Source organism: Telmatherina bonti (assembly GCF_933228915.1).
Source record: "Telmatherina bonti genome assembly, chromosome: 13".
NCBI classification, from domain to species: Eukaryota; Metazoa; Chordata; class Actinopteri; order Atheriniformes; family Telmatherinidae; genus Telmatherina; species Telmatherina bonti.
This window is the reverse complement of record NC_136611.1, coordinates 38,870,063-38,884,936: the sequence shown is the minus strand read 5'-3', so window position 1 is coordinate 38,884,936 and position 14,874 is coordinate 38,870,063. Positions and strand designations below refer to the sequence as shown.

General features: G+C 45.8%; 1 protein-coding gene across 1 annotated transcript in view; it reads left to right on the top strand.

Moving 5' to 3' along the window:
- Positions 1-14,874, top strand: part of LOC306764582 (whirlin-like) — a gene marked incomplete at its 3' end in the record, with an annotated part of 443,341 nt that overhangs the window by 65,362 nt on the left and 363,105 nt on the right. Inside the window, exon 3 of the mRNA XM_079251756.1 lies at positions 5,382-5,507. Coding sequence (XP_079107882.1) covers positions 5,382-5,507 — 126 coding nt within the window. The remainder of the gene's footprint in view (positions 1-5,381; positions 5,508-14,874) is intronic.

Sequence of the window (14,874 nt, the reverse complement as noted above, 5' to 3'; positions counted from 1 at the left end):
ATGGTTTTTGTCATCATTAGGGGTTTTTGAGCTCAAATACGGTCACATAAACTACCAACGCCAAAGGACAACATTAAGGTCATTTATTTTCCTCCACCTAACCAGATCACGTTGGAGGCATGTTTCCTATTTTGTGGAAATGGCATCATGAGATGGAAGGTTATTCTGTTTGGATAGGATTAGGGACGCTACCGCTGTCTAAAAGTTTATTGTGCTTAACAACGCGGTTATTTGGATCTCTGTGAATGGATTTGTTTTTGTGGCTTGGCTGAGGTCTGCGCTCTCCGACTGCTTTTCTATTTTTTTGGTTCCTGTTTTCCTTCTGCCAGTTTGCATTAATTCTAAAAAATAAAATAAAGCTTTAGATTTCTGCAACTGAAGCATAAATCTTACTTTTTAAAAACAGTTTTCATTAATGATTGCCATTTTGTAATATCTATTGCACTGGTTAACTTTAGAACTTGAAAACAAACTGACTCAGAGCTCTTTATAACAGCCTACTATAAAGCTCTAATAACCCTGACCTACTATAAAGCTCTAATAACCCTGACCTACTATAAAGCTCTAATAACCCTGACCTACTATAAAGCTCTAATAACCCTGACCTACTATAAAGCTCTAATAACCCTGACCTACTATAAAGCTCTAATAACCCTAATCTACTATAAAGCTCTAATAACCCTGACCTACTATAAAGCTCTAATAACCCTGACCTACTATAAAGCTCTAATAACCCTGACCTACTATAAAGCTCTAATAACCCTGACCTACTATAAAGCTCTAATAACCCTAATCTACTATAAAGCTCTAATAACCCTGACCTACTATAAAGCTCTAATAACCCTAATCTACTATAAAGCTCTAATAACCCTAATCTACTATAAAGCTCTAATAACCCTGACCTACTATAAAGCTCTAATAACCCTAACCTACTATAAAGCTCTAATAACCCTAATCTACTATAAAGCTCTAATAACCCTGACCTACTATAAAGCTCTAATAACCCTAATCTACTATAAAGCTCTAATAACCCTGACCTACTATAAAGCTCTAATAACCCTAACCTACTATAAAGCTCTAATAACCCTAATCTACTATAAAGCTCTAATAACCCTGACCTACTATAAAGCTCTAATAACCCTAACCTACTATAAAGCTCTAATAACCCTAATCTACTATAAAGCTCTAATAACCCTGACCTACTATAAAGCTCTAATAACCCTAACCTACTATAAAGCTCTAATAACCCTAATCTACTATAAAGCTCTAATAACCCTAACCTACTATAAAGCTCTAATAACCCTGACCTACTATAAAGCTCTAATAACCCTGACCTACTATAAAGCTCTAATAACCCTGACCTACTATAAAGCTCTAATAACCCTAATCTACTATAAAGCTCTAATAACCCTGACCTACTATAAAGCTCTAATAACCCTGACCTACTATAAAGCTCTAATAACCCTGACCTACTATAAAGCTCTAATAACCCTGACCTACTATAAAGCTCTAATAACCCTGATCTACTATAAAGCTCTAATAACCCTGACCTACTATAAAGCTCTAATAACCCTGACCTACTATAAAGCTCTAATAACCCTGATCTACTATAAAGCTCTAATAACCCTGACCTCATCCCCTCATCTCCTCATCGTCTCATCTCCTCATCGTCTCATCTCCTCATCGCCTCATCTCCTCATCGCCTCATCGCCTCATCGTCTCATCTCATCTCCTCATCGCCTCATCGTCTCATCTCATCTCCTCATCGCCTCATCGTCTCATCTCATCTCCTCATCGCCTCATCTCCTCATCTCCTTATCTCCTCATCGCACAATCTCCTCAACGTCTCATTATCTCATCTCCTCATCGTCTCATCTTCTTATCGCCTCATCTCCTCATCGTCTCATCATCTCATATCCTCATCGCCTCATCTCCTCTTCGTCTCATCATCTCATCTCCTCATCGTCTTATCTCCTCATCGCCTCATCTCCTCATCTCCTCATTGTCTCATCTCCTCATCGTCTCATCTCCTCATACTCTAATCTCCTCATCTCCTCATCGTCTCATCTCCTCATAGTCTAATCTCCTCATCTCCTCATCGTCTCATATCCTCATCGTCTCATGTCCTCATCATCTCATCTCATCATCTCATCTCATCATCTCATCTCATCGTCTCATCTCATCGCCTCATCTTCTTATCTCCTCATAGTCTCATCGCCTCATCTTCTTATCTCCTCATAGTCTCATCTCATCGCCTCATCTCTTCATCTCCTCATCATCTCATATCCTCATCGCTTCATCTCCTCATCTCCTCATCGTCTCATATCCTCATCGTCTCATGTCCTCATCATCTCATCTCATCATCTCATCTCATCATCTCATCTCATCGTCTCATCTCATCGCCTCATCTTCTTATCTCCTCATAGTCTCATCGCCTCATCTTCTTATCTCCTCATAGTCTCATCGCCTCATCTTCTTATCTCCTCATAGTCTCATCTCATCGCCTCATCTCTTCATCTCCTCATCATCTCATATCCTCATCGTCTCATCTCCTCATCGCTTCATCTCCTCATCTCCTCATCATCTAATCTCCCCATCTCTTAATCGTCTCAACTCTTCATCGTCTCATCGCCTCATCGCCTCATCGCCTCATCGCCTCATCGCCTCATCGTCTCATCGTCTCATCATCTCATCATCTCATTATCTCATTATCTCATCTCCTCATTTCCAAATCGCTGCGTCAGTGCTTTGTTCTCAACAATGTGTCAGAGGACTACAACAACAACACAACACAAAACACAACAGTACAAGAACAACGTGTCAGATGAAAACAACACAACAACAGTACAACAACAACAACGTGTCAGATGAAAACAACACAACACAACAATAGTATAAGAACAACAACTAGAGCTGGGCGATATGGCCAAAAAATAAAATCTCCATTTTTTCTTTAACCAAATCCGATTTCCGATTTTATTCTATTTTTTCCCTTTACTGTAAAGAAAAAGAAAAAAAATTACAAATGTCAAAAATTATTCTTTTTCAAAAAAGGCTTTTTTTGCAATCAGCCTAGAAGTTTACCTAAAATTTAAAGTGCAACTAAACAAGCTGTTAAACAAGATTGTAAAAAGAGAAGCAGGCGCTGCCACTGTAAACATTATAAGAAACAACATGTTTGTACTTGCAACATGTGTTTCCACTGTGAGATATTTTTTTAACTTTTGATCATACATTTAAGAAAAGGCCTCACTTCCCTTGTGTAATTTTATTCTAAAATAAAATACTGATTAATAAATAAATAAAAATGCCTCCTCTTGGAAGAAAAATATTGATTACTTTCAGAGTATTTTGACATTAAATAACCAAAACAATTTCCCACTTTGGCAATGAGTTAATATAAATGAATGTTTCTTTACACTTAACATGTGTTTAGAGAAAGTTGACCCCTTTGATACAAAATACTACTTTTTAAAAAATCCCTGAATGTTATTAAAGCTATATTTCTAACATACATGTATTATTACATTCTTGCTGTTTTTTGTTTAATTTACACACTTTTGGCAGAAAGACGAGCCTGTCGAACGCATCTGGCTTCAGACCCCTGTGGCATGTGCCCCCTCCCACACTGAAAACCCTGCCTTTCCATCACACCTAAAACTGTACAAAAACTAAACGTCGCCATAAAAACCAGCTGCTACAAAAGTTTTTACGATCTCAAGAGGTGGTTTTTCAGACATTTCAATACAGAACTATATTGCAAAAGTGTAATGGTTCCACCATGCTGAACCACATCCTGATGGTGGAACAGGAGAACTGGTCCAGCAGGACCATGCTGAACCATATCCTGATGGTGGAACAGGAGAACCGGTCCAGCAGGACCATGCTGAACCATATCCTGATAGTGGAACAGGAGAACCGGTCCACGCTGAACCACATCCTGATGGTGGAACAGGAGAACTGGTCCAGCAGGACCATGCTGAACCACATCCTGATGGTGGAACAACAGAACTGGTCCATCAGGACCATGCTGAACCACATCCTGATGGTGGAACAACAGAACCGGTCCACCCTGAACCACATCCTGATAGTGGAACAGGAGAACTGGTCCAGCAGGACCATGCTGAACCACATCCTGATGGTGGAACAGGAGAACTGGTCCAGCTGAACCATGCTGAACCACATCCTGATGGTGGAACAGGAGAACTGGTCCAGCGGGACCACGCTTAACCACATCCTGATGGTGGAACAGGAGAACTGGTCCAGCGGGACCACGCCGAACCACATCCTGATGGTGGAACAGGAGAACTGGTCCAGCAGGACCACCCTGGACCACATCCTGATGGTGGAACAGGAGAACTGGTCCAGGAGGACCACGCTGGACCACATCCTGATGGTGGAACAGGAGAACTGGTCCAGGAGGACCACGCTGGACCACATCCTGATGGTGGAACAGGAGAACTGGTCCAGCGGGACCACGCTGAACCACATCCTGATGGTGGAACAGGAGAACTGGTCCAGGAGGACCACGCTGAACCACATCCTGATGGTGGAACAGGAGAACTGGTCCAGCAGGACCACGCTGAACCACATCCTGATGGTGGAACAGGAGAACCGGTCCAGCAGGACCACGCTGGACCACATCCTGATGGTGGAACAGGAGAACTGGTCCAGCAGGACCACGCTGAACCACATCCTGATGGTGGAACAGGAGAACTGGTCCAGCAGGACCACGCTGGACCACATCCTGATGGTGGAACAGGAGAACTGGTCCAGCAGGACCACGCTGGGCCACATCCTGATGGTGGAACAGGAGAACTGGTCTGCTGCAGTCCAGACCTTTCACCAGTACAATCATCTGGAGCATCATGAAAGCAAAAATCCAACAACAAGGTCTAGTAGAGCAGCTGGAATCCTGCATCAGACCAGAAGGGGATGACTTTCCTCTCTAAAACTCCAGCAGCTGCTCTCCTGACTTCCAGATGTTCACAGACAGATGTTCGGAGGAGATGCTAACGATGCTAAACGTCAGACATGTTGCTGTAATCTGATTCACAGTCTGCTCATATTCTCCATGAAAACAGAAAATATGTCAGCTTGAACATGCAATTTATATTCTACTGGTAATGAAATATGAGCTGATTTCATTTGATTGAAGTTTTACAGAGAACCAGCATTTATGGAACTGGAGTTGTAGCTCAGACCAAGCATGTCTGCTGTAAATGCAAACCCAACAACATTCGTGTTTATAAAAGTGAGTAAATATGAGCATAAGTGAGTTAAATAAGTGGTAGAAGAACTCTAGGAAATGTATTCTAAAACCAAATGAGGGTTTTTGGTCTGTTGACACTGAGACCTCTGTATGCCACGTGTTCCTTCAGGTGAACTTGAACATGGACGATGGTCGCTCTCTGGGTCTGATGATCAGAGGTGGTGCTGAGTACGGCCTGGGGATCTACATCACTGGGGTGGACCCTGGTTCTGCTGCAGATGCAGGTGCACTCCAGGTACCAGATCTCAGGTTGCTGTTGTCCAATATTCATATTTCTAAAGTAAATAAACATCTGAATTATTAGCAGAAGATTCCCTGTAAGAATCTGTTCTTCCTCCTTTAATCTCTCCAGCCTGACCAGAATCTGTTCAGATTGTTTGTAATTTCACAAGATGTTGCAACAGCAGGATGCTTGATTATTCATATTTTCCTGTATGCGTTTACATTATGATCTTTGGAGAGGTCAAATGTTGCTGGTCTGTAGAATCCAAGAATCCAACCTCTGGTGGTTAAAGCTCTACAAGGTCCTCCTGCTTAGAGACATGTGAAGTGGTTCCTCATCCTGATAGTAGTCTATACATTCTGTAATCATGAACAATAAGAAATATAGTTAGACCCCTCAGTTTACTGTAAATCTGTAAAAACTCTGACCAATCCAAACGCTCCGACCCAAATGGAGTTGTTCATTTCTTATATTTCGTAGCTTCTTCTCCCGGCTCCCCTCCTCCCCCTCCAGCAGCCACACCCTGCATATAAACAGCGTGTTAGGTAAAAATACAAAGTGGTGAAGAAGAAACTCGGAAGGTAAACATGGCTGAGAAAATGCAGGAAGGATTTCCTGACCCGGCTCGGTTTATTTGCCTCCTCCTGCTAAACAGCCGAGAAAGAGAAAATCGTTGGTGGAAAAAACTGCGAATAAAAAAGCCTCGGATCACACAAGGAGCAGAAGAAGAGGGGGAGAAGCCAAGGCAGGGGGAGGAGCCAATACAGGAGGAGGAGCCAAGAAAGGGTACCACTTTCAGATCTTGCTAGCTCCCCAACATTACCTACACCAGCTTAAAAGGTGAACGCTCTGTAATATTGCATAAACCTGCAGTTCCCCCTTCATCCACTAGGGCTTCCAAAACAGTGAAAATCCCCATCAACCCCCATGTTAAAAAGACCAACTTGACAGCAGAAATAAACATGTTTACAGCAGAAATAAACATGTTTACAGCCTGGTACAAAAAAATATTTTGAAAATATAAAAAATATTTTATTCAGGTCGACCTTCCTGGGGGAGTGAATTCCTTTTATTTCTTCTGTTTAGAAGTCCTTTCATCTCAAAATTCAGAATAATTAGGGGTGTGTCCTACGATTTAGCTTTAGCCACTTACCTCCGTTAGCTGGTTAGCTCCTGTTATCTCCTGTTATCTCCGGGTTAGCTCGGTTAGCTCTTAGCTGCAGAAAGCTTGGAGTTCTCTCGATGTCAATCATCTCAGCTCCATCTTTTTGCACATATTTGTATTTTCTTGGTGAGACGACACACATGCCCCGACTAAGATGGTGATGGTAGGAACCACCCACCGAGCTTCAGTTCGGCTCTTCAGAAACCTACGGGTGATGTCATGGAGGCTCCGCCCTTCTTTTATATACAGTCTATGAAAGGATCAAAACGAGGTAAATCCATGTTTGTGGAATTTGGAATTGCCTCTGCTGAGGATAGGACCATGTTTCCAATCCAATCCACCTTATTTATAAAACACCTTTTGAAAAAGAGAATGTTGCCAAAGTGCTGCACAAAGTTGATTATCACAAAATTAAAAGAAAATTAAATAATATTGTTAAAATAATAAAAACAGATAAAACAGTTAAAAAATAAATAAATACCCAACAAAATAATTAAAAGGAAAAACCAAACAAATAAAAGACACAGAACACCACACAACTCACACAGTTGTGGGCGGCTGTAGCTCAGGAGGAAGAGCAGTTGTCCTTCAACTGGTAAGTTGGGGGATCGATTCCAGGCTTCCCCTGAAATGCCGAAGTGTCCTAGGGCAAGACACTGAACCCCAAACTGCCCCCCGATGTGCCTATCGGGGTATGAGTGTGTGTGCGAATGGGTGAATGTGACAAGTAGTGTAAAGCGCTTTGAGTAGTCTGTATGACTAGAAAAGCGCTATAGAAGTACAAGTCCATTTACCATTTACACAGTGTTAAAAGCCAAATAAATAAAAGTAGCCTTTAGAAGAGACTTAAAGCCCTCCACTGTGCACTCCTGTTCTAGGCCCTAAACCCACCTCTGTTCTAGACCCTAAACCCACTCTGTTCTAGACCCTAAACCCACTCCTCTTCTAGGCCTAAACTTACCCCTTTTCTAGACCTCAACCCACCTCTGTTCTAGACCCTAAACCCACTCCTCTTCTAGGCCTAAACTTACCCCTTTTCTAGACCTAAACCCACTCCTGTTCTAGGCCCTAAACCCACCTCTGTTCTAGACCCTAAACCCACTCTGTTCTAGACCCTAAACCCACTCCTCTTCTAGGCCTAAACTTACCCCTTTTCTAGACCTCAACCCACCTCTGTTCTAGACCCTAAACCCACTCCTCTTCTAGGCCTAAACTTACCCCTTTTCTAGACATAAACCCACTCCTGTTCTAGGCCCTCTAAACCCACCTCTGTTCTAGACCCTAAACCCACTCCTCTTCTAGGCCTAAACCTACCCCTTTTCTAGACCTCAACCCACCTCTGTTCTAGACCCTAAACCCACTCCTCTTCTAGGCCTAAACCTACCCCTTTTCTAGACCTCAACCCACCTCTGTTCTAGACCATAAACCCACTCCTCTTCTAGGCCTAAACTTACCCCTTTTCTAGACCTAAACCCACTCCTGTTCTAGGCCCTAAACCCACCTCTGTTCTAGACCCTAAACCCACTCTGTTCTAGACCCTAAACCCACTCCTCTTCTAGGCCTAAGCTTACCCCTGTTCTAGACCTAAACCCACCTCTGTTCTAGCCCTAAACCCACTCCTGTTGTTGGCCTAAACCCACCCCTGTTCTAGACCTAAACCCACTCTGTTCTAGACCCTAAACCCACTCCTCTTCTAGGCCTAAACTTACCCCTTTTCTAGACCTCAACCCACCTCTGTTCTAGACCATAAACCCACTCCTCTTCTAGGCCTAAACTTACCCCTTTTCTAGACCTAAACCCACTCCTGTTCTAGGCCCTAAACCCACCTCTGTTCTAGACCCTAAACCCACTCTGTTCTAGACCCTAAACCCACTCCTCTTCTAGGCCTAAGCTTACCCCTGTTCTAGACCTAAACCCACCTCTGTTCTAGCCCTAAACCCACTCCTGTTGTTGGCCTAAACCCACCCCTGTTCTAGACCTAAACCCACTCTGTTCTAGACCCTAAACCCACTCCTCTTCTAGGCCTAAACTTACCCCTTTTCTAGACATAAACCCACTCCTGTTCTAGGCCCTAAACCCACCTCTGTTCTAGACCCTAAACCCACTCTGTTCTAGACCCTAAACCCACTCCTCTTCTAGGCCTAAACTTACCCCTTTTCTAGACCTAAACCCACTCCTGTTCTAGGTCCTAAACCCACCTCTGTTCTAGACCCTAAACCCACCTCTGGTCTAGGCCCTAAACCCACTCCTCTTCTAGGCCCTGAACCCACCTCTGTTCTAGCCCTAAACCCACCCCTGTTGTAGGCCCAAACCCACTCCTGTTCTAGACCTAAATCCACCCGTTCTCGATCCTAAACCCACCTCTGTTCTAGACTGAAACCCACTCTTGTTCTAGACCCTAAACCTACCCCTTTTCTAGACCTCAACCCACCTCTGTTCTAGACCATAAACCCACTCCTCTTCTAGGCCTAAACTTACCCCTTTTTTAGACCTAAACCCACTCCTGTTCTAGGCCCTAAACCCACCTCTGTTCTAGACCCTAAATCCACCTCTGTTCTAGACCCTAAACCCACTCCTCTTCTAGGCCTAAACCTACCCCTTTTCTAGACCTCAACCCACATCTGTTCTAGACCCTAAACCCACTCCTCTTCTAGGCCTAAACTTACCCCTTTTCTAGACCTAAACCCACTCCTGTTCTAGGCCCTAAACCCACCACTGTTCTATACCCTAAACCCACTCCTCTTCTAGGCCTAAACTTACCCCTGTTCTAGACCTAAACCCACCTCTGTTCTAGCCCTAAACCCACTCCTGTTGTAGGCCTAAACCCACCCCTGTTCTAGACCTAAACCCACTCTGTTCTAGGCCCTAAACCCACTCTTCTAGGCCTAAACTTACCCCTTTTCTAGACCTAAACCCACTCCTGTTCTAGGCCCTAAACCCACCTCTGTTCTAGACCCTAAACCCACTCTGTTCTAGACCCTAAACCCACTCCTCTTCTAGGCCTAAACTTACCCCTTTTCTAGACCTAAACCCACTCCTGTTCTAGACCCTAAACCCACTCCTCTTCTAGGCCTAAACTTACCCCTGTTCTAGACCTAAACCCACCTCTGTTCTAGCCCTAAACCCACTCCTGTTGTAGGCCTAAACCCACCCCTGTTCTAGACCTAAACCCACTCCTGTTCTAGACCCTAAACCCACCTCTGGTCTAGGCCCTAAACCCACTCCTGTTCTAGGCCCTGAACCCACCTCTGTTCTAGCCCTAAACCCACCCCTGTTGTAGGCCCAAACCCACTCCTGTTCTAGACCTAAATCCACCCCTGTTCTCGATCCTAAACCCACCTCTGTTCTAGACTGAAACCCACTCTTGTTCTAGACCCTAAACCCACTCCTGTTCAAGACCAAAACCCACTCCTGTTCTAGGCCCTAAACCCACTCCTGTTTTATACCCTAAACCCACTCCTCTTCTAGGCCTAAACTTACCCCTGTTCTAGACCTAAACCCACCTCTTTTCTAGACCTTAAACCCACTCTTGTTCTAGACCCTAAACCCACTCCTGTTCTGGGCCTCAACCCACCCCTGTTCTAGGACTAATCCCGACCCTGTTCTAGACCTAAACCCACCTCTGTTCTAGACCCTAAACTCACTTCTGTTCTAGACCTAATCCCACCCCTATTCTAAGCCCTAAACCCGCCTCTGTTCTCAGCCCTAAACCCACTCCTGTTCTATGCCTAAACCCACTCCTGTTCTAGGACTCAACCCACTCCCGTTCTAGGCCTAAACCTACCCATGTTCAAGGCCTAAACCCACCTCTGTTATAGACCCTAAACCCACCTCTGTTCTAGGCCTAAACCCACCTCTGTTCTAGACCTAAACCCACCCCTGTTCTAGATCCTAAACGCACCTCTGTTCTAGACTGAAACCCACTCCTGTTCTAGACCCTAAACCCACTCCTGTTCAAGACCAAAACCCACTCCTGTTCTAGGCCCTAAACCCACCACTGTTTTATACCCTAAACCCACTCCTCTTCTAGGCCTAAACTTACCCCTGTTCAAGACCTAAACCCACCCCTGTTCTAGGACTAATCCCGACCCTGTTCTAGACCTAAACCCACCTCTGTTCTAGACCCTAAACTCACTTCTGTTCTAGACCTAAACCCACCTCTGTTCTAAGCCCTAAACCCGCCTCTGTTCTCAGCCCTAAACCCACTCCTGTTCTAGGCCTAAACCCACCCATGTTCAAGGCCTAAACCCACCTCTGTTATAGTCCCCATAAACCCACCTCTGTTCTAGACCTAAACCCACTCCTGTTCTAGACCTAAACCCACCTCTGGTCTAGGCCCTAAACCCACTCCTGTTCTAGACCGAAAACCCACTCCTGTTCTTGGCCCTGAACCCACCCCTGTTGTAGACCTAAACCCACCCCTGTTCTAGGCCTAAACCCACCTCTGGTCTAGGCCCTAAACCCACTCCTGTTCTAGACCGAAAACCCACTCCTGTTCTTGGCCCTGAACCCACCCCTGTTCTAGACCTAAACCCACTCCTGTTCTAGGCCCTAAACCCACTCCTGTTCAAGACCTAAACCCACCTCTGTTCTAGGCCTAAACCCACCCCTGTTGTAGGCCGAAACCCACTCCTGTTCTAGGCCCTAAACCCACTCCTGTTCAAGACCTAAACCCACCTCTGTTCCAGATCCTAAACCCACTCCTGTTCCAGGCCTAAACCCAATCCTGTTCTAGGCCTAAACCCACTCTTGTTCTAGACCTAAACCCACCTCTGTTCTAGGCCCTAAACCCACCTCTGTTCTAGGCCTGAACCCAGGGCTTCTCTAGGCCTAAACCTACCCCTGTTCTAGATCTAAACCCACCCCTGTTTTAGGCCTAAACCCACTCCTGTTGTAGGCCCTAAACCACCTCTGTTCTAAACCATAAACCCACTCCTGTTCTAGGCCCTAAACCACCTCTGTTATAGACCATAAACCAACTCCTGTTCGAGGCCTAAACTTACCCCTGTTCTAGACCTAAACCCACTCCTGTTGTAGGCCTAAACCCACCCCTGTTCTAGACCTAAACCCACTCTGTTCTAGACCCTAAACCCACTCCTCTTCTAGGCCTAAACTTACCCCTTTTCTAGACCTAAACCCACTCCTGTTCTAGGCCCTAAACCCACCTCTGTTCTAGACCCTAAACCCACTCTGTTCTAGACCCTAAACCCACTCCTCTTCTAGGCCTAAACCTACCACTTTTCTAGACCTAAACCCACTCCTGTTCTAGGCCCTAAACCCACCTCTGTTCTAGACCCTAAACCCACTCCTGTTCTAGACCCTAAACCCACTCCTCTTCTAGGCCTAAACTTACCCCTTTTCTAGACCTAAACCCACCTCTGTTCTGGACCATAAACCCACTCCTCTTCTAGGCCTAAACTTACCCCGGTTCTAGACCTAAACCCACCTCTGTTCTAGCCCTAAACCCACTACTGTTGTAGGCCTAAACCCACCCCTGTTCTAGACCTAAACCCACTCCTGTTCTAGACCCTAAACCCACCTCTGGTCTAGGCCCTAAATCCACCCCTGTTCTCGATCCTAAACCCACCTCTGTTCTAGACTGAAACCCACTCTTGTTCTAGACCCTAAACCCACTCCTGTTCTAGGCCCTAAACCCACCACTGTTTTATACCCTAAACCCACTCCTCTTCTAGGCCTAAACTTACCCCTGTTCTAGACCTAAACCCACCTCTTTTCTAGACCTTAAACCCACTCTTGTTCTAGACCCTAAACCCACTCCTGTTCTGGGCCTCAACCCACCCCTGTTCTAGGACTAATCCCGACTCTGTTCTAGACCTAAACCCACCTCTGTTCTAGACCTAAACTCACTTCTGTTCTAGACCTAATCCCACCCCTATTCTAAGCCCTAAACCCGCCTCTGTGCTCAGCCCTAAACCCACTCCTGTTCTTTGCCTAAACCCACTCCTGTTCTAGGACTCAACCCACTCCCGTTCTAGGCCTAAACCTACCCATGATCAAGGTCTAAACCCACCTCTGTTATAGACCCTTAACCCACCTCTGTTCTAGGCATAAACCCACCTCTGTTCTAGGCCTAAACCCACCCCTGTTGTAGGCCCAAACCCACTCCTGTTCTAGACCTAAATCCACCCGTTCTCGATCCTAAACCCACCTCTGTTCTAGACTGAAACCCACTCTTGTTCTAGACCCTAAACCTACCCCTTTTCTAGACCTCAACCCACCTCTGTTCTAGACCATAAACCCACTCCTCTTCTAGGCCTAAACTTACCCCTTTTTTAGACCTAAACCCACTCCTGTTCTAGGCCCTAAACCCACCTCTGTTCTAGACCCTAAATCCACCTCTGTTCTAGACCCTAAACCCACTCCTCTTCTAGGCCTAAACCTACCCCTTTTCTAGACCTCAACCCACATCTGTTCTAGACCCTAAACCCACTCCTCTTCTAGGCCTAAACTTACCCCTTTTCTAGACCTAAACCCACTCCTGTTCTAGGCCCTAAACCCACCACTGTTCTATACCCTAAACCCACTCCTCTTCTAGGCCTAAACTTACCCCTGTTCTAGACCTAAACCCACCTCTGTTCTAGCCCTAAACCCACTCCTGTTGTAGGCCTAAACCCACCCCTGTTCTAGACCTAAACCCACTCTGTTCTAGGCCCTAAACCCACTCCTCTTCTAGGCCTAAACTTACCCCTTTTCTAGACCTAAACCCACTCCTGTTCTAGGCCCTAAACCCACCTCTGTTCTAGACCCTAAACCCACTCTGTTCTAGACCCTAAACCCACTCCTCTTCTAGGCCTAAACTTACCCCTTTTCTAGACCTAAACCCACTCCTGTTCTAGACCCTAAACCCACTCCTCTTCTAGGCCTAAACTTACCCCTGTTCTAGACCTAAACCCACCTCTGTTCTAGCCCTAAACCCACTCCTGTTGTAGGCCTAAACCCACCCCTGTTCTAGACCTAAACCCACTCCTGTTCTAGACCCTAAACCCACCTCTGGTCTAGGCCCTAAACCCACTCCTGTTCTAGGCCCTGAACCCACCTCTGTTCTAGCCCTAAACCCACCCCTGTTGTAGGCCCAAACCCACTCCTGTTCTAGACCTAAATCCACCCCTGTTCTCGATCCTAAACCCACCTCTGTTCTAGACTGAAACCCACTCTTGTTCTAGACCCTAAACCCACTCCTGTTCAAGACCAAAACCCACTCCTGTTCTAGGCCCTAAACCCACTCCTGTTTTATACCCTAAACCCACTCCTCTTCTAGGCCTAAACTTACCCCTGTTCTAGACCTAAACCCACGTCTTTTCTAGACCTTAAACCCACTCTTGTTCTAGACCCTAAACCCACTCCTGTTCTGGGCCTCAACCCACCCCTGTTCTAGGACTAATCCCGACCCTGTTCTAGACCTAAACCCACCTCTGTTCTAGACCCTAAACTCACTTCTGTTCTAGACCTAATCCCACCCCTATTCTAAGCCCTAAACCCGCCTCTGTTCTCAGCCCTAAACCCACTCCTGTTCTATGCCTAAACCCACTCCTGTTCTAGGACTCAACCCACTCCCGTTCTAGGCCTAAACCTACCCATGTTCAAGGCCTAAACCCACCTCTGTTATAGACCCTAAACCCACCTCTGTTCTAGGCCTAAACCCACCTCTGTTCTAGACCTAAACCCACCCCTGTTCTAGATCCTAAACGCACCTCTGTTCTAGACTGAAACCCACTCCTGTTCTAGACCCTAAACCCACTCCTGTTCAAGACCAAAACCCACTCCTGTTCTAGGCCCTAAACCCACCACTGTTTTATACCCTAAACCCACTCCTCTTCTAGGCCTAAACTTACCCCTGTTCTAGGCCCTAAACCCACCTCTGTTCTAGACCCTAAACCCACTCTGTTCTAGACCCTAAACCCACTCCTCTTCTAGGCCTAAACTTACCCCTTTTCTAGACCTAAACCCACTCCTGTTCTAGGCCCTAAACCCACCTCTGTTCTAGACCCTAAACCCACTCCTCTTCTAGGCCTAAACTTACCCCTGTTCTAGACCTAAACCCACCTCTGTTCTAGCCCTAAACCCACTCCTGTTGTAGGCCTAAACCCACCCCTGTTCTAGACCTAAACCCACTCCTGTTCTAGACCCTAAACCCACCTCTGGTCTAGGCCCTAAACCCACTCCTGTTCTAGGCCCTGAACCCACCTCTGTTCT